Below are 19,923 nucleotides of genomic sequence, written 5' to 3'. Positions count from 1 at the left end.
ATAAGTGTTTTAATGACACACAGAGCACTACCCTCCCTTTTTAGTTAGTTGGAAAATCAATAAGGCACACAGTGCCAACATTTTTATAAGTTATAATAAATGATTGCCTTTGTATTATTGTTATATTCATTTAATCTATGGCAATATGCCTTAATATAAAACTTTAAAACAGCCATCCTTTACCCTCAAAAAACCCAAAGGGACATTAGAATCCACAATCTTTTTCATGTTTCATTAAAGGACACAATTTGTATCAACAGCAAATTACCTCTTTTTTATCCAGTTCCCAGAGGCAATTTATAAACATAGTTCAAAGGTATTCCTATCAGAAACATAGTTTCTGGTGAGGTGAATACGTGTCACAAAGCAATACAACAATACACAAACTCGAATTTTTATTAAGGCCCATACAGTCTTTGGAAGTGAATTCTTTCCACTGAAAGACCTGACTCAGAAAAAGACTTGTCCTATCTCAGGACACCATCTTGACTCTGTAGCATGAGGATCTCAGCGGCCAGCATCTGTGGATCCTTCAACTGAGGAAACATGTCCATGGCTGCGTCCACCAGACGGACATTAAAGATAGCACAGAGCTTCTTCCGAATATCCTCTCTCCCTTCCGCACATGGGCTTTGTTGAGCCTCCCGGGGAGGTTCCCAGTGTGACTTCTTGCCTGTCATGCTATGCATAGCCTGAGGATAGACCCCAAATGGGTCCGACCAGTATGCCTGCTGCTGATGGGAATGGACTCTGCTGTGTTGGAAATCTACTGGGTGGCTATAAGCATGGATATTTATGGGATACACTGGTGTACCATAGGTTTGGTAATGAGTGCTTCCATAGGTCATATCTGGATTGCAGTTGCTGCCTTGCCCCATGCAGTGATATTGATTGTGGTGATGGACACCAGTTGAGGTCCCAAGTGACTTGGCAGCATGGGAACCACAACTACATGCAAGGTGACAGTGTTGTTGTGTGTTGCCAGGATTGTGTTTGCAATTCCTATGTCCACTGCCATAGCAGTGATTACAGAGGTCCCAAGGAACCCCTACTGGCTGGCTGTCTATAGAGCCTAATCCTGAGTCCAGTCTCTCCTGCGAGTCCATGTGTTTTGGAGAGTCCAGGTCAGAGGAAGTGTGCTGGCTGACTTTCTCTTTCCTGGAGGGGGCCTTCTTGCTGGAATGGTGACTTGCTTTTACAAGAACATTTTCACTTGTCTGACCTCTCTTAAAAGAGCTACTAAACTGCCCTAGAGTCAGTTTCCAGGCCATCTCCTCCTCCAGAGATAGGTTGTGGGCAGGCCCAGGACCATGGCCTACAGAGGAATGTTTCTGAGTTGGAGAAGGAAGCCTAGCTTTCTCCCTCAGCTCATCAGCAAGAGAATGAAGAGACTGGTTGGCTCGTTCAGGATGGTGGAACTTACATTTGATTCCATATGTGCATTTCTTTCCTGAATGGAGATGGTAATGCAAGAGGTTAGAAGAATATACAGCTTCAAATAGTTATTGGAATAGAAACTTCAGAAGTTACTATTCCAGAAAGCTGAAAACAATTTGTAAATCTGAGATCAAGGATTAATAGCTGATTAACTTCATACACTATATAGTCAAGTCAATTTTATTTGTATAGCCCAATATCACAAATTACAAATTTGCCCCAGGGGCTTTACAAAAAAACAACATCCTGTCCTTAAACCCTTGCATCAGATAAGGAACAACTCCCTAAAAAAAAATTTTTTTTTTTTAAAAACCTTTTAACAGGGAGAAAAAATAGGAAGAAACTTCAGGGAGGGCAACAGAGGAGGGATCTCTTTCCCAAGATGGACAACATGCAATGGATGTTGTGTTTACACAATTTACAGAATACACCATTTAAAAAGGATAACAGAATTATAATGGAATTATAAAATCTATGAAGAATATGATGAGGAGGATGCCAAGCAGTGTCCAGACACCAAAAAAATGTTATAAATATATATATACACTATATATACTAGAAGAACCCCGCTACAATGTAGCGGTTTGGTTATCCACCCGTCTAAATCTCCCTCCTCTTCATCCTGCCAGCTAACCGCCTTCCCCCTGCCCCTAAACCCCCCCCCCACTCCAACTCCCTCCCCCAAATGCTCAGAATCATCTGAAATGCCGAGAAAAGTGGTTTACCCCCCCACTCCAACTCCCTCCCCCCAAATGCTCAGAATCATCTGAAATGCCGAGAAAAGTTGTTTTTAGCCATTTTTAGAAAATGTATATTTTGCATAATTATGCATAATTATTATAATTATATTTTAATTTTCTGCTATTTTTCTGATCCTCTCTGGAACAATACCTACCACCTCCAAAAAAAATTAGGATCATAAGTGCATTTTTGCAAAAATGCATATATTTTGCATAATGCCAAAACATTTCTAAGTCCCAGAAATTTTTTTTTATATACAGTGCATCCGGAAAGTATTCACACCCCTTCATTTTCCCCACATTTTGTTATGTTACAGCCTTATTCCAAAATGGATTCAATTCCTTTTTTTTCCTCATCAATCTACATACAATACCCCATAATGACAATGCGAAAAAGATTTTGTAGACATTTTTGCAAATTTATTAAAAATAAAAAACTGAAATATTGCATGTACATAAGTATTCACACCCTTTACTCGGTACTTGGTTGAGGCACCCTTGGCAGCTATTACAGCCTCAAGTCTTCTTGGGTATGAAACTACAAGCTTGGCACACCTATATTTGGGGCGTTTCTCCCATTCTTCTCTGCAGATCCTCTCGAGCTCTGTAAGGTTAGATGGGGAGCGTCGCTGCACAGCTATTTTCAGGTCTTTGCAGAGATGTTCAATGGGGTTCAAGTCTGGGCTCTGGCTGGGCCACTCAAGGACATTCACAGACTTGTCCTGAAGCCACTCCTTCATTGTCTTGGCTGTGTGCTTAGGGTCGTTGTCATGTTGAAAGGTAAACCTTCGCCCCAGTCTGAGGTCCTGAGCGCTCTGGAGCAGGTTTTCATCAAGGATCTCTCTGTACTTTACTCCTTTCATCTTTCCCTTGATCCTGACTAGTCTCCCAGTTCCTGCCGCTGAAAAAGATCCCCACTGCATGATGCTGCCACCACCATGCTTCACTGTAGAGATGGTATTAGCAAGGTGATGAGAGGTTTCTGGTTTCCTCCAGATGTGACGTTTGGCATTCAGGCCAAAGAGTTCAATCTTGGTTTCATCAGATCAGAGAATCTTGTTTCTCATGGTCTGAGAGTCCTTTAGGTGCTTTCTGGCAAACTCCAAGCGGGCTGTCATGTGCCTTTTACTGAGCAGAGGCTTCCATCTGGCCACTACCACAAAGACCTGATTGGTGGAGTGCTGCAGAGATGGTTGTCCTTCTGAAAGGTTCTCCCATCTCCACAGAGGAACACTGGAGCTCTGTCAGAGTGACCATCGGGTTCTTGGTCACCTCCCTGACCAAGGCCCTTCTCCCCCGATTGCTCAGTTTGGCTGGGCGGCCAGCTCTAGGAAGAGTCCTGGTGGATCCAAACTTCTTGCATTTACGAATGATGGAGACCACTGTGCTCTTCGGGACCTTCAAAGCTGGAGACATTTTTGTGTACCCTTCCCCAGATCTGTGCTTCGATACAATCCTGTCTCGGAGGTCCACAGACAATTCCTTTGACTTCATGGCTTGGTTTCTGCTCTTGACATGCACTGTCAACAGTGGGACCCAATATAGACAGGTGTGTGCCTTTCCAAATCATGTCCAATCAATTGAATTTACTACAGGTGGACTCCAATCAAGATGTAGAAACATCTCAAGGATGATCAGTGGAAACAGGATGAACCTGAGCTCAATTTTGAGTGTCATAGCAAAGGGTGTGAATACTTCTGTACATGCAATATTCAAGTTTTTTATTTTTAATAAATTTGCAAAAATTTCTACAAAACCTTTTTCAATTTGTCATTATGGGGTATTGTGTTTAGATTGATTAGAAAAAAGAGGAATTTAATCCATTTTGGAATAAGGCTGTAACATAACAAAATGTGGGGAAAGTGAAGGGGTGTGAATACTTTCCGGATGCACTGTAGGTGGAAAAAAATCAAAGATGCTCAGAATCATCTGAAAGGCCGAGAAAAGTGGTTTTTAGCCATTTTTAGAAAAATGCATATTTTGCATATTTATGCATAATTATGCATAATCTTAATTTTCTGGGATTTTTCCCTTACTCTCTGAGACAATACCTACCACCTCCAAAAAGAATTAGGATCATAAGTGCTTTAGTTTTCAGTCCCGCTATCTACAGTAACTAACACACACACACACACTAACACCACACACACACACATTACGAAAAGATATGAGTAGATATATATATATATAATCCAGTGAGTCAAGTAAATTCTTTATGAGACAGTACAAGCCTGTTTCATGCCATAAGCAATCATCAGCTGTCAATAAAGCTACTCGAGGAAAAGACATACAATTTACTGCCTCATCATGCACATCATGTGGACAGTGTCCAGCGGGGAAGGGAGAGGTGCAACATACAAAAATTCAAAAACATGTGATTGCTAACGGAAGTGCGACATTCAAAATTCAAAAACATGTGATTGGTAACGGTCCAATGGGGGGGGGTATTTAACTATTGTAATGATTTATTTATAATTACAAAATATGTGCTTATACAACTGCTGGCCAATTCATTCCTGTTATTCAATGAGGACATTTCTGGTTTGCAAATGATAAAATATTTTTCATAGATTGCACATTTTACTGCTGGTTGAATATGCTCTGTTCTTTGAGAGGATTTTCCAGGTGGTTGAATAATTAATGTTTCTGTCAACCAATGAGCAAATATAACGGCTTAAAGGTGTTACATTCTTTATATATATATATATGCTGTACTTCCTCATTCCACCACCAAGTGTCCTTGTCTTCCTTCCTCTGTCCTGATGACACACCAAGTACCTTCCTAGCTGTCTCCCTCACTATTTCTGCAGTGCTTGCCCAGCCATGCGGCAACTCTTCACTACCACCCAGCGCCTGTCTTAACTCCTCCCTGAACTCCACACAACAGTCTTCGCATGGTGATCTTGTGTGTATGGGTGTTGGGTGCTTTTGTGTGGCTGCTCAGCTATGGAAACCCATTTCATGAAGCTCCAGACAAACAGTTCTTGTGCTGTCGCTGACTTGACTAACTGGATTATATATATATATATATATATATATATATATATATATATATATATATATATATATATATATATATATATATATATATATATATATATATATATAAAATACAGTTAGTCACATACATTTTCTATGAGACAGTTGTGATGTCTTGAGTTGATGCAGTTGGAGGACAGTAGGGGAAGCTAGAGGACAAGATAGTTTGTAAGTGACTGTAAGAGGGGAGAAGGAGTGTGATGTGAGTTGTTGAAGTAAAGAAGCGTATGCTAACAGACGTGTGTCTTCAAGTGGTCCCTTAGCAACACAACAACAGTACAAGCCTCTTTCATGCTATAAGCAATCATCACCGCTGATGATTTCTTATAGCATGAAACAGGCTTGTACTATCTCATAGAGAAATTACTTGACTAGACTGGATTATTTTGCTCCTTATTTGCTGAGCACTATCCCTACCATTGAGTGTCTCTTTTAACAAAGTTATATATATATAGTCAAAAGTATGTGGACAACCTTTCTAATGACTGGATTTGGCTATTTCAGCCACACCCATTGTGAACAGGTGCATAAAATCAAGCATACAGCCATGCAGTCTCCATAGACAAACATTGGCAATGGAATGGGTCATACTGAAGAGCTCAGTGACTTTCAGCATGGTACTGTCATAGGATGCCACCTTTCCAACATGTCAGTTGGTCAAATTTCTGCCCTGCTAGAGCTGCCCCGGTCAACTTTAAGTCTTAAGTCTTTTATTGCAAAGTGGAAATGTCTTGGAGCAACAAGAGTTTAGCCATGAAATGGTAGGCCACAAAAGCTCACAGAACGGGATCGCTGAGCGCTGAAGCGCGTGGCGTAAAAATTATCTGTCCTCAGTTGCAACACTCACTACTGAGTTCCAAACTGCCTCTGGGAGCAGCGACAGCACAAGAAATGTTTGTCGGGAGCTTCATGAAATGGGTTTCCATAGCTGAGCAGCCACACAAAAGCACCCAACACCCATACACACAAGATCACCAAGCAAAATGCCAAACGTTGGCTGGAGTGGTGTAAAGCACAATGCCATTGGACTCTGGAGCTGTGGAAACATGTTCTCTGGAGGGATGAATCACGCTTCACTATCTGGCAATTTGACAGACCAATCTGGGTTTGGCAGATACCAGGAGAACGCTACCTGCCCAAATTCATAGTGCTAACTGTAGAGTTTAGTGGAGGAGGAATAATGGCCTGGGGCTGTTTTTTTACATGGTCTGTGCAAGGACTTTTAGTTCCAGTGAAGGGAAATCTAACGTTACAGCATGCAATTAAATTCTAGAGAATTGTGTGCATCAAACTTTGTGGCAACAACCTAGCCACTGGGATTCACAGAAAATTGAATCAGTTCATCTAGATCAGGGGTGGGCAATCTTATCCAGAAAGGGCCAGTGTGGGTGAAGGTTTTTGTTCCAACCAAGCAATTACACACCTATGTCTCCTAATCAAGTTCCTCAGCAAAGACTGTACTGGTTGATTAGTGGGATCAGGTGTGTAACTGCTTGGTTGGAACAAAAACCTTCACCCATACTGGCCCTTTCTGGATAAGATTGCCCACCCCTGATCTAGACACAACATTTAGTGGGAGAAACCTTTCATCACTCGTCTAAGTGACTTCAGTCTCAACTGCCTGCAGGTATCCCCACCCTTACAAACAGCACAGTTGCATAAAGACTGAAACCAATGATCAATTTCATATTAAAATTACCGTAACTATTGACTAGAGTTACAATGGCCATGTGTACTAATCACAGAGGATTGGGGAATAGTTGCAATCACAGCATTGTAAGATGGTGACAGATGTACTCTTAGCCCCCCTCCCAGTTCAGGGATGGTCATCCCTCTTCACATAGATGGCCTCATTGACTTCCCATTCAAACCAGTATTCTGCTGGTCACTTAGATGAGTGATGAAACGTTTCTCCGACAAAATGTTGTTTCCAGGTGAACTTGATTCAACTTTCTGGGATTTCCTTACCTGGATTAATGAGCATGCATCAAGAAACTAGCCACTGGGAATGCACAAGCCACTGCATTCTTACTGCCGGTCTCAAGCCTGGATAAATGGGGAAGGTTGCATCAGAAAATGCATCCGGCGTAAAACCTATGCCAAATCAAATATACATATCATAAATCAGATTTCCATACCAGAACGGGCAAGGTCCAGGTTACCAATGGCGACCATCGATTACTTTGGCCAGTAGGGTGCCGGTGGAAACTATGTTACTGTTGGGTGAAGGAGAATGAGAGGGGGAAGGTATTTCCAGAGGCAGCAGGAGAGGAGGAAGAGTAGGAGTGTGGACGTGACAGTCGAAACTTTGAATGTTGGCACTTTGACTGGTTAAGGGTGAGAGCTGGCTGACATAATGTAGAGAAGGAAGGTAGATATTCTGTTTGTGCAAGAGACCAGGTGGAAGGGGAGTAAGGCCAGGAGCATCAGCAGTGGATTCAAACTCTTATACCAAGGTGTGGATGGGAGGAGAAATGGGGTAGGGGTAATTCTGTCAAGAGTGTGTTGAAGGTGACGAGAGTGTCGCACAGAGTGATGAGTATGAAGCTGGGAATCAAAGGTGTGATGATGAATGTTATCAGTGCATATGCCCTGCCAGTTGGGTGTGAGATGGAAGAGAAAGAAGAATTCTGGAGTGAGTTGGATGAAGTGGTGGAGAGTGTACCAAAGGAGAACAGAGCGGTGATTGGAGTGGACTTCAAAGGGCATGTTGGTGACAGAAACAGATGTGATGAGTAGGTATGGTGTCAAGGAGAACAATGTGGAAGGACAGATGGTGGTGGATTTTGCGAAAAGGATGGAAATGGCTGTGTATTTCAAGAAGAGGGAAGAACACAGGGTGACGTTCAGGATGATGAAGGCTAGAGATGGAAATGTGCTGACAAGTGAGGAGCATGTGTTGAGAAAGTGGAATGAGTACTTTGAGGGGCTGATGAATGAAGAAAATGAGAGAGAGAGAGAGAGAGAGAGAGAGAGAGAGAGAGAGAGAGAGAGAGAGAGAGAGAGAGAGAGAGACGGTTGGATGATGTGGGGATAGTGAATTGGGAAGCATGGTGAATTAGCAAGGAGGAAGTGAGGGCAGCTATGAAGAGAATAAAGAGTGGAAAGGCAGCTGGTCCAGATGACATACCTGTGGAGGCATGGAGGTGTTTAGGAGAGATGGCAGTGGAGTTTTTACCTAGATTGTTTAACACAATCTTTGAAAGTGAAAGGATGCCTGAAGAGTGGAGAAGCAGCATACTGGTACCGATTTTCAAGAATAAGGGTGATGTGCAGAGCTGTAGGAACTACAGAGGAATAAAGTTGATCAGCCACAGCATGAAGATATAGGAAAGAGTAATAGCAGCTAGGTTAAGAGGAGAGGTGATGATTAGCGAGCAGCAGTATGGTTTCATGCCAAGAAAGAGCACTACAAATACGATGGTTGCTTTGAGAATGTTGATTGAGAAGTATAGAGAAGGCCAGAAGGAGTTACATTGTGTCTTTGTGGATTTAGAGAAAGCATATGACAGGGTGCCGAGAGAGAAGGTGTGGTATTGTATGAGGAATTTGGGAATCGCAGAGAAGTATGTAGGAGTGGTGCAGGATATGTATGATGGCAGTGTGACAGGGGTGAGGTGTGCAGTAGGAATGACAGATGGGTTCAAGGTGGAGGTGGGATTACATCAAGGATCGGCTCTGAGCCCTTTCTTGTTTGCAATGGTGATGGACAGGTTGATGGACGAGATCAGGCAGGAGTCTCCGTGGACTATGATGTTCACAGATGACATTGTGATCTGTAGTGAGAGTAGGGAGCAGGTTGAGGAGAGCGTGGCGAAGTGGACGTATGCACTGGAGAGAAGAGGAAGGCAAGTCAGTAGGAGCAGGATGGAATACATGTGCATAAATGAGAGGGAGGACAGCGGACTGGTGAGGATGCAAGAAGTAGCGTCGGCAAAGGTGGATGAGTTGGACCTGAGAGTTCTTGCTGGTTTATAGGGAATTAACATATCTTTTATATAGTGTGGAGCAAGGTGGTAGCGTGGTGAGTTTATTTTATTTTTTTATAAATTTATTTCTGATTTTTCCCTTTTTTCTCCAAATTTAGTGGCCAATCGATCCCTATTTTAATTCAAACACCCACCCTCGTACCGCATGCGTTCGCCAACTGCATCTCTCCGGCTGGCAGTCTCGAAGGAGACTGCCTCGCCACTTTCGTGACAAGGCGACTCCAGGCCGAACCACTGCTTTTTCCGACACACACAGAGACGCATTCACGTGACGAACACAAGCCGACTCCGCCCCCCTCCCGAAGACAGCGTTGCCAATAATGCTGCTTCATCGAGTCCAGCCATAGTCGGATCTGACGAGACCGGGGCGCGAACCCCAGTCCCCAGTGGGCAACTGCATCGACACAAAGCCGATGCTTAGACCGCTACGCCACCGCGGACCCCATGGTGAGTTTAAATACTTAAGGTCAACTGTTCAAAGTAACAGGGAGTGCATAAGATAGATAGGTGAGAATACAGACAGGGTGGAGTGGGTGGCGAAGAGTGTCAGGGGTGATTTGTGACAGAAGGGTACCAGCAAGAGTTAAAGGGAAGGTTTACAAGATGGTAGTGAGACCAGCTATGTTGTATGGTTAGGAGACAGTGGCACTGACGAAAAGACAGGAAGCGGAGCTGGAGGTGGCAGAGTTGAAGAAGCAAAGATTTTTGTAGGGATTAACAAAGATGGACAGGATTAGGAGGGACAGCTCAGGTTGGACGGTTTGGAGACAAAGCAAGAGAGGCAAGATTGAGATGGCTTGGACATATGTGGAGGAGAGATGATGGGTATATTGGGAGAAGGATGCTGAATATGGAGCTGCCAGGCAAGAGGCAAAGAGGAAGGCCAAAGAGGAGGTTTATGGATGTGGTGAAAAAGGACATGCAGGTGGTTGGCATGACAGAGGACTATGCAGAGGACAGGAAGAGATGGAAACAAATGATTTGCTGTGGGGACCCCTAACAGGAGCAGCCAAAAGAAGAACTTTGTGGTAACAGTTTGAGGAAGGCCCTTTACTATTTTGGCATGAAAATGCCCCCATGCACAAAGTGAGGTCCATAAAGACATAGTTTGGCGAGTTTGGTGTGGAAGAACTTGACTGGCCTGCACAGAGCCCTGACCTCAACCCCATCCAACACCTTTGGGATGAACTGGAACACCGACTGTGAGCCAGGCCTTCTCCCCAACATCAGTACCCGATGTCACTAATGCTCTTGTGGCTGAATAGGCACGAATCCATGCAGCCATGTCCCAAAATCTAGTGCAGGGGTGGCTAACCATGTGCCATGGAGAGCCATGTGTATGCAGGTTTTCATTCCAACGCGACTCCACACCAGGTGATTTCACTGATTAGCAACCCTTCAACCAAAGAGGAAGAATACATCAGTGAAATCACCGGATGTGGAGTCGGGTTGGAATGAAAACCTGCATACACATGGCTCTCCATGGTACATGGTTAGCCACCGCTGATCTAGTGGAAAGCCTTCCCTGAAGAGTGGAGGCTGTTATAGCAAAGGGGTGACCAACTCCATATTAATCCCCATGGTTTTGGAATGAGATGTTCAACAAGAACATATGGGCACGATATTCAGGTGTCCACACACTTTTGGCCATGTGGTGTAAACCTCAAACATAAATGAATTCGAAGGTATTTTACTCTTCACTAAAGTGCTGCATTGTACTTAATAGCAATTATGGCTTTAAGCAATTTCTCTCACTGAGTGGAACACATTTTATAAGAAAATTTGTGACCATCAAATCTCTGACAGCGTTTGTCACGCATGCCATTTAAATCTAAAACGAGATGTAAAATCATTGTGCAGGAATTATCTCACCATAAGGACATGGTTGTCTTTTGGGTGCCCTTGGAACCATCCTGAGGAAGTTATCCAGGTTTGGACCGTGACGTCCCAGGGGATCATCAGGAGGCATAAACCTGCAGGGTAAGATTCATACATTTGGCAAACCTGATAGTGTACGTGCTAACTAAAGTTACAGCCGTCTGTTGCTTCTTCATGATCAAATTATTTGTCTTCCATCTGCAAAAGCATTACTCAGTGCTACAGTATAATATGCAACAATTTGTTTTTTTCCAGTACTGCATATTCTTAACAAGTTTCTAACAATTTCAATCTGTCTCTCGTTCATTCTTTTACCAATTTAGCTCAACTCAGGGTCACAAGAATTATGAAGCCTATTCCAGCAAGCATTAGGAGCAAAGTAGGGAGACATCCTGGACAGGTCACCAGACCATCACAAGGCGAACACACACAATCACTCACACACCACTCATAACTTCGGGCATTTTAGAGCCACTGTTTCCCCATCGTGCATGTCTTTGGACGGTGGTAGAAAACCCACACAAGCATGGAAAGAATATCCAAAAGTGTAGAGATGGCACCCAGGATCCACTTACTGTGAGGGAACAGTAATATCCACTGAACCACCATGCCATCCATTCTTATTTCAGTTTATTAAGAATATTATATATACCAATGGAAAATAACTCCTTACATTAGTCATCGACCCTCTATGAAATCATTCTTTCATTCAAATTATCCAGAAATCATATCCCACCTCTATTCCTTTATTTTGTCAGGACAACTTATAGTGCTTTCAGGTGACAGCCACACACAAATCAATGTAGAGGTATTCACTTTTCTTTTACAGAAAAAAAGGATGTCAAACTGGTTTTCCTGGCTATTCGAGCAGAAGTGCATAGGCGAGGCAACTGATATTTCCCTATTTTTGATGGTAAAAGAGAAGCAAATCACCAATTTGGCGGACGGGGTGTAACAGTAAAGCAAGTTTTTTGAGCAGTGTGTCAAATGACTTCTAACCAGGGAGTCATAAATGAACACTTAATCAGCTTACTATTTTTAAAGAGGAGATAAGTGACAGAGGCCCTCGTCAAAAAGGCAAAACTCACTTATCGTTGACGAAGGAGTACATAAGCAGCCTGTCCTCGATGAAGCGCTTCCATTCAGGTTTCTCTCCCTGAAGATCCCGGTATGTGTCGTTTGACACAATGATGCCATCAGACTCATAGGCCAGTTTAACGATGAAGCGGTCGTCATAACAGACCACCCGTTTTCCTCCCACGCGTCGCGATGGCGTGAATACCAGAATCTTCTTCCTCTCCAGGTCTCGCAGTATGTGCTGATCTTCATGCCAAAAATGAAATTACAATTTATAAAATATATATGATGATAACTGTATTACAATTACTAACCAAAAGACAAAAATATGATGCTTGCTTTTGTCCTTTACAGTTTTATATCAGTATTACCAATATTCACCACTAGACGGGAATTCACTCACTAGCTTTCTTAGGAGTCGCATAAAAAAATCTTTAGTGGAGGCCCACACTTTAGGACGATCCTGATCCTGTATGGCACTGAGAGCAGTTTACAGCGAGACCTGTCCACCAAGGAATAAACTTTTGCTATCAATGCTTTTATCTGCTCTTTGTTCTTATCCTTAAAGTGTAGGCCTCCATGACATTGATTTATTTACCGAGTTTTTTCCAACGCATCCTCAACTACAATGATACAGACAAACAGCCTAAGTTAAAGGTGCTCTGTGCTATTCCATATCATTATAGGCAGGACTATACAGCTTTAACTTATTCAGAATTCAATATCCCACCACAGTTCACAACAAGAACCTACTTCCTGGGTTTTATTCTTTACAGAACTGTTTATTGTTTTTGTAAGTATTGAACACTGTAAATACTGAATTTGTTTTCTTGAATAGATAGATTGTTGTTAATGCCTTCACAGCTGTAAATTGTATGAATTATGAGAAATAGTCTGATTATTCTACTAATATCACATCCGTAAACCACAGCGTACGTAAATTGTACAGTCTGCGCTACACGTAACCAATAATGTTAACAACAGGATTGTTGGGAAGAACAGGAGAGAGGCAATAGAATCCTGGATTTGAAAATGGGGAATCTTTCGAGAAAATGTTAATAGCTAGCTGGCATTCAAGCGCTGCAAATGAGCTTTTTTTTTTCCATGACAAAAAGATATTAATGAAGGTGTTGAGTAATTGACACTGGTGTAGACCACAGGACTATATGCTACTCTTAACGGCAACCACAGTGACAAGCCTACTCCCCCCCCCCCCATTCTATCTGGCCAATTACCCCACTCTTCCGAGCCGTCCCGGTCGCTGCTCCCAGGGGTGCAACGGGGGGTGCAGAGGGTGCAATGCACACAGGCACCGCATCGGCGGGGGCGCCAAAAGACCGTACGCAAAAAAATAAAATAAATAGATAAATATTATAATTAAAACAATTAACATGTAACTATATATTCTAATCCAAAATTCTCATCTAGGTAATAATATTTGTAAATACTAAACTTCTAAAAAACAAATAGACCTATAACCAGAAATTGTTTACGGTACACTGTACTTTTGGCCCCCCCTGCTAATGCGGCGCCTGTGTGCACTGCACCCTCTGCACCCCCCCCCTTGCGCCCCTGAGCTCCACCCCCTTTGCCGATCCAGGGAGGGCTGCAGACTACCACACATGCTTTCTCCAACACATATGGAGTCGCTAACCGCTTCTTCTCACCTGACAGTGAGGCGTTTCGCCAGAGGGACGTAGTGCGTGGGAAGATCATGCTATCCCCCCCCCCCCAACAGGTGCCCCGACTGACCAGAGGAGGCGCTAGTGCAGCGATCAGGACACATACCCACCTCCAGCTTCGCACCTGCAGACACGGCTAATTGTGTCTGTAGAGACGCCCGACCAAGCTAGCGGTAACACGGGGATTCGAACTGCCGATCCCCGTGTCGGTAGGCAATGGCCTACTTTCTATAGAGTAACAGAGCTTTTAATTTCGGAGACAGCTTTGCTGAAAGTTCCCTCCTAAATCAAAATGATTTACTTGTGTTATCCACATGTCAGTGCAACGTACGTGCTGTGGATGGAATCTGAGAGCAGAATAATCTAAATGTCAATAACCCCTCACAAATAATGATGGCTTGCAAAACTTCTCATGACCACAAACCAACACGTAGCATGTGATGCAGATAATCAGAAAAGTCCCTCATCTTTATCAGCTACATTAAAGGTACATCAAATAAAGATAAAAATCCTTCTAGTTGCCAGCTGCTGGAGAGAAAATCTGCGTGGGGTTTTCCCTCTCTGAGCTATCTGGCACTATCTGACAAACTCCTCGATACTGCAGTTTCACCAAGGTCGACCTGTCCTGTTCTGTGAGAGCCAGGGCTCCATTAATGTTGCATCTAAATTTGTTGCTTGCCCATACACAACTAAAACTAATCTCTGTCAAACAAATTCTGAAAATGATGCAAACATTTTTTTTTTTTACATCTTATTTAGGGTGCATTCAGCACAACAAGACCTCGGATTTTCTTTCAGGCATCCAACAACGACTTGTTCTGGTCATTAACAACAAAGGGCTGTATTGTGCAAGTTTGTGTCTCCAACAAAGAAGGAAGTAGATGACATTAAATAGGGATGTGTCCCAGTCTTTTTACCTGCGATGGGGACGTCTGGCCTAGGCTGCTCCTTCCTCCACGAGGGCACAAACACTGTGATATCAGTGTGACCTCGCTCCAGGAAGAAGTTTACTGCTAGCTGGATTCCCAGACAAGAGAAAACTTCCTTGTTCCCATGGCTGAGTGAACAAAGAAAAAATAATAATAAGAGAACTGAATGAGAAGCAAGCCGGGACATCTACACGATGTAATAAAGGAATTACAAGATGACTGATCTGTTTGAAGCAAAACTCCTACCAGCTTTAAAAAGTGTAGAATCACAAAGCAAGCATGAAAAAAATTGCACTCCTCTTCCTTGTGGGTCTCTTACATTGCACATTTGCCCCACATGCAAAACAGGTTTAATAGGGGAAGTAGAATGGATGAGGAATCCATTATCATGGAGCAATCGTTGAGTGAGCTAAATAGTCCTTTCCCTACACCTCACTGTATTATGCAAATCCTTGACACAATACAATGCAGCCACTTGTCCCTTACAGTTTCACGCCTATCTCAGGATGCTCACATAACAGCTGAACCAATATCCGGCCAAGGCACTTCATTGTAATGTCCAAGGGGCTAGAGGTAGGCACGATATCGCTCATCAGATCTAGCGCCAAGACTCGAGAAGAAACACTTTGGCGCCATCATTCCTGATGGAAATACACCTCCCTTGAACTACCACAAATGACAAACCATCTGATTCACATCATTAATATCTGACATCGCATAATGACTTTAGAAGCAATCGGTTTTGATGACTCGTCATTTCATCTGAGATATAGCAAAATGCTCGCACACTGATAACAAACAAAAAGGATGTTCAAACTGAGGTTTTAGGATGCACAAATGGCATGGGGTAGAATGTCAACGGGGGCAGTGCATTATATTGACACCAACAACTATTTTTCCTATTACACTCCATGTGCATAACATGGCAATTATCAAGGCGAGGGTTCTTGCAGTTCTTTGACGGTGCCGGCTTGAAAGCGAAGAAACTAGCTTGAGAAGAAAGGAAAGAGGATGGTCGATTTATAGGACGGCTAGAAAGTAAAATGCTGTCAGGCCTGTTCCTGCTCAGAGGGTAAAGCACTGATTTGCATGCTCAGATTTGCATACCTGAGCAGTAAGTCTATGACGAGCCTGCACGGACGTGCCTAGGTGTGTGCATGAAATGGGACTAAATAAAGGACAATTGAGTGCGTGAGTGAGTGAGTGAGTGAGTGAGTGAGTGAGTGAGTGAGTGAGTGAGTGAGTGAGTGAGTGTGTGTGTGTGTGTGTGTGTGTGTGAGCCCTGTGTGTGTGAGCCCTGTGTGTGTGTGAGCCCTGTGTGTGTGTGAGCCCTGTGTGATGGCCTGGTGGCCTGTCCAGGGTGTCTCCCCGCCTGCCGCCCAATGACTGCTGGGATAGGCTCCAGCATCCCCGCGACCCTGAGAGCAGGATAAGAGGTTCGGATAATGGATGGATGGATGGATGGATGGATGGATGGATGGATGGATGGATGGATGGATGGATGGATGGATGTGTATATGTGTGTGTGTGTGTGTGTGTGTGTGTGTGTGTGTGCATATGTTTGCATGCATGTGTGTGTTTCCCTGAAATACTGACATAATGATAATGGCTTTGAATGTCACATCAAGAGCAGCCAAGCAGCTGTCAAATGCTATCTTAATATTTATCGCACCAAGTTTAGAGAGGTTGGAAGATCAAAACGCACATTTGAAAGTGTCAATGGAAAGAAATTTTAAAAAAAAGTGGTTGAACTGGCACTCGTTTAGACCAAGCTGCTGCATCATCGTCTGGGTATAAATCATTCATTGTAATAAATCTGGAGGATGTTCTTTCTAAATACTTTTCCCCCCCTAGTCGCAACTGTGTCACAAGTTGTCAGTCATAGACAGGTTAATTATATATATACATTAATTCTGATTGTGGTTATAATTACTTTGATTAAAACATTATGGTCGTCAAGTGATAGCAGTGGTATTTGTAGTAATAGTGGTGCTGGTGACATTGTCATGTCAGAGGCATCAAATTAATAAGTGATCTCTAACTATAAATACATTAAATAATAACAGCTGAAAAAAGAATGCATTAATGTTAAAGACCTAGTTTCATTAACTTAAATTAAGAAATGGTTTGAAAAAAATCTATATGATGCTAAAATGTTGGGCTATTTATTTAGCTTTTTTCCAGAGTCATTAACGATGATGTGCTTATGTGCTATGATGGCAAAAGTAATACAACTACTACTAAGCAGACTACTAGAAATTGTATTAATAATGACAACAAGAAGATGGAGAGCTGAAGAAAAGAGAAAAAGACCAAAATAAGAATCAGAGCATGACACATTTCCGAAAGAATCATTTTGTAAAGTGACAAAGTGCTGTACTTGTCATATACGTTCCTCCACAAACTATTAGCAATTAAAATTGTAAACTTAAAGCAGCACGTCAATGATAGCGCTAAAAGGGATTTCCTGCACAGTCTCTCACCTCATGGCCACATTACTCCCGTCAATAACGATGGGTCTCAGAGCATCCTCATCCTCAGTGGCTTTTTCTCGGCTCTGGGTCACCTTCAGAGGCAGCAACAAGTTGGCCGGCCTGTCTTCCTTTGACACTACCACAGACATGACGGTAACGGGTGCTGCTTTCACCTCTGGGGCGGCTTTGATCCGAACCAGCTCCCCCAGGACCCTGTTGGTGTCGGCGTTCAGGCCAAACTTCTGCAGCACGGCTTGAACCTGTGCTGTGGAGTATCCAAGCTTACGGAAGAAGTCGAGCTGAGTCTCTTGGCTGAGGGCCTCCAGGGAGGTTTCAGACTCTTCTGGAGTAGAGCAACGCCCCGCATGCTCCATGTTCTCACTGGTAAGGCAGGACTGCTTGTGAACCAGAGGTTGGTTTGAGAGCCATGCAGCCGTGTCAGTCTCTGTGAGGTTCAGACGGTTTGTGTATGCGGCTTCACTCCATTGGAAAACATCAGCCACAGGGTGCAGTGCCGTGATGAGGCTGACCTCAGTATTCATCTCTCCCTTCTCTGCACTCCCATGTCCCTCCTGTTGGGCCAGTACATCAGTAGATTTGCTGTGATCTTTCTTTGCTCTTCTCGGGGCATCAGGGGGGGGGGGACTGGTATGACATTGGCGTGGAGCAAAATAGAAAATGTTATTATCATCATCATGGTAATTACAGAGAATTTTACACAACATTGACACATAAATTCCAATATCTACTTATGTTTGCAAAAATGCCATATTTAAGAATATGCTGTTCATCGCTTTAAACTGTTTGGTAATGTATAGTATAATGTCAAAGCAAAGCTAGTTTTCAAATAACACTCCCTCTTGTGAGAAATGTAAGGTAATAGATTATAGATATGATTATATCATAATTCATTATAATATACAATCGTCATTATAATAGATTATGATATGTAGTCTTTTATAAGAAATGTTATATAACAGGTCATAAGTAATTTGGACAACAACACTGTATCACAGTCTGACAATATCCCAAGTGTATCCACTGGATGAGCAGTAGCAGTGAATACCTGCCCAGCCCTACATGACACATGACACACACTTTAAAACGGTCAGCACAAGCTTACCGATGATACACGAAACACTGGCTGATCAAACTTCGTTGTGCCCTGAATAATATTAAAGTGAAACCGAGTCCAAACTGAAGCACATCAATCACATCTCGGACTCTGTGCGCCTGGTTTTATTAGTTTGAAACTCTCCCTATACCATTCGCTGAAAGACCCCCCGCGCGCGCACACACACACACACACACACACACACACACACACACACACACACACACACAGTAAACAGATTTTAAGCAGACTGCCTACCTGTTTCCTCGCTGGGGTTGTTATTTCTGCCAGGCCAGAATGTACTGGAGTCAGTGTTACTTACGGATCAGGAAACAGTTGGTTGTCATGCACGTCTTGGTGAAACACCCTCAACCGCTGGTGTTTAGTGAATAGACAGCGAAGCCGCTACCGGCTTTTTTCTCTTTTCTTTTTTTTGTGACCGGCTGCACCTCACGTCTAAACTATGGCAACGATAAAGTGTTTGTCGCCTCAAAGTCCGAAAAGTCGCACCTTAACAAGACCCGCAAACTAACAAACCTGCTCGTTTCGCCGCCGGTCGGGTAACTGAAGCAGGCGAAACTGAAACGGTGGAATTGGAGAGCCACTTACCAGCACAGGCGGGACGACAGGGGATGATCCCGGAATCACAGGGAGCGCTTTCGCAACTGTGTATGTACCAACACTTAAAAGTTGCGTTCATGGGGAAATATTCCGGGACGATGACGTCACCGGCTCGTCAGCCCGTCAAGGAAGTCTTCTTCGCTTGGTCTCCCCCCTGACAACGGTCACGGCAACGTTGGCTGTCAGTTCAGTGTTTTCACAACGCTCTCCCCACGTCACTGTATTGTTCTCGATCAAAAACCGTCAGGTGAACAGGGATTTTAAAAAGTTTTCTTCGCTAAACTTTTTCGTGACAAGCTTTGGCGCCAATCAAAATGTTTGTTCTCTGTTTCTGTCATTCCATTCTGTTTTTCTCTCTCTCTCGTCTCCCTATACTTGTTTAGAGGAAATTACATTTGTTCCTTTCAATTGTTTTCTTCATTAGCAACAGAGCAGGAAAGTAAAAGGTTACCCTCCACATCTGGAAAATCCTATACTGCGATTCCACTGACTTTATTTTGTAAAGGCGCTCCGTTGCATTAACGTTACTTTTGAACCTCGTCATTGTTTTCAATTACTTGGGCATAACTCATTTACAAATGCGGATCGAAAACTCTAAAATTGTCAGATTGAGTAATTCTCGGGCTGGGATATACCACAGGTCTCAGAAGTAGGCTTTCAGTGTAAACCGGCCTTTTTGAATTTAAGTCAGCCGAGGCTCTCGGATATCCTCGAAAAACAATCCTAGTGAAACTGTCAGACTTGATTTATCATACGTAATGAACGCCACTGCAGCGACCTCTTCAGGTCAAGGATGAGTCAGGTTAAGAGGTAATTAGGTCATGGCCCTTAAAGTTTCAGGCTTTCCATTTAACTGGTCTTCACCGGTATGTGGTTAGTTTAATTTAAACTTCTAAACTGGTATTTAAATACTAAAGGTATACAAATGTAATCATTGTCAGTT

At 43.1% G+C, this 19,923-nt stretch overlaps 1 protein-coding gene across 2 annotated transcripts; it reads right to left on the bottom strand.

The window, feature by feature from the left end:
- Positions 1-380: 380 nt before the first annotated feature.
- Positions 381-18,950, bottom strand: zc3h12ab (zinc finger CCCH-type containing 12Ab). 2 transcript variants are annotated; one of them, XM_056297844.1, is made up of 6 exons: positions 18,618-18,950; positions 17,255-17,890; positions 14,760-14,899; positions 12,172-12,406; positions 11,078-11,178; positions 381-1,450 (listed from the first exon to the last, which is right to left on the bottom strand). In XM_056297844.1, exons 2-6 carry the CDS (start codon positions 17,785-17,787, stop codon positions 468-470), a joined length of 1,992 nt encoding a protein of 663 aa, XP_056153819.1. In that variant the 5' UTR covers positions 17,788-17,890; positions 18,618-18,950; the 3' UTR covers positions 381-467. The 2 variants fall into 2 exon arrangements, with proteins under 2 accessions (XP_056153819.1, XP_056153818.1); XM_056297843.1 differs by lacking the exon at positions 18,618-18,950 and having other exon boundaries at positions 17,255-18,576.
- Between the last annotated feature and the right edge of the window lie 973 nt (positions 18,951-19,923).

This window comes from Lampris incognitus, chromosome 18 (genome assembly GCF_029633865.1).
Source record: "Lampris incognitus isolate fLamInc1 chromosome 18, fLamInc1.hap2, whole genome shotgun sequence".
NCBI classification, from domain to species: domain Eukaryota; kingdom Metazoa; phylum Chordata; class Actinopteri; order Lampriformes; family Lampridae; genus Lampris; species Lampris incognitus.
This window is presented reverse-complemented; position numbering and strand designations above follow the sequence as displayed.

What these genes read in the sequence shown, in the direction of transcription:
- zc3h12ab (XM_056297843.1), bottom strand. Translation starts at nt 17,970, where the DNA reads ATGTTGTGTAAAATTCTCTGTAATTACCATGATGATGATAATAACATT. An exon ending in GGGAGTAATGTGGCCATGAG is followed by an intron (nt 14,900 to 17,254) that starts GTGAGAGACTGT and finishes TTGTTCACTCAG; the next exon opens with CCATGGGAACAAGGAAGTTT. An exon ending in GCCAGACGTCCCCATCGCAG is followed by an intron (nt 12,407 to 14,759) that starts GTAAAAAGACTG and finishes TTTGGCATGAAG; the next exon opens with ATCAGCACATACTGCGAGAC.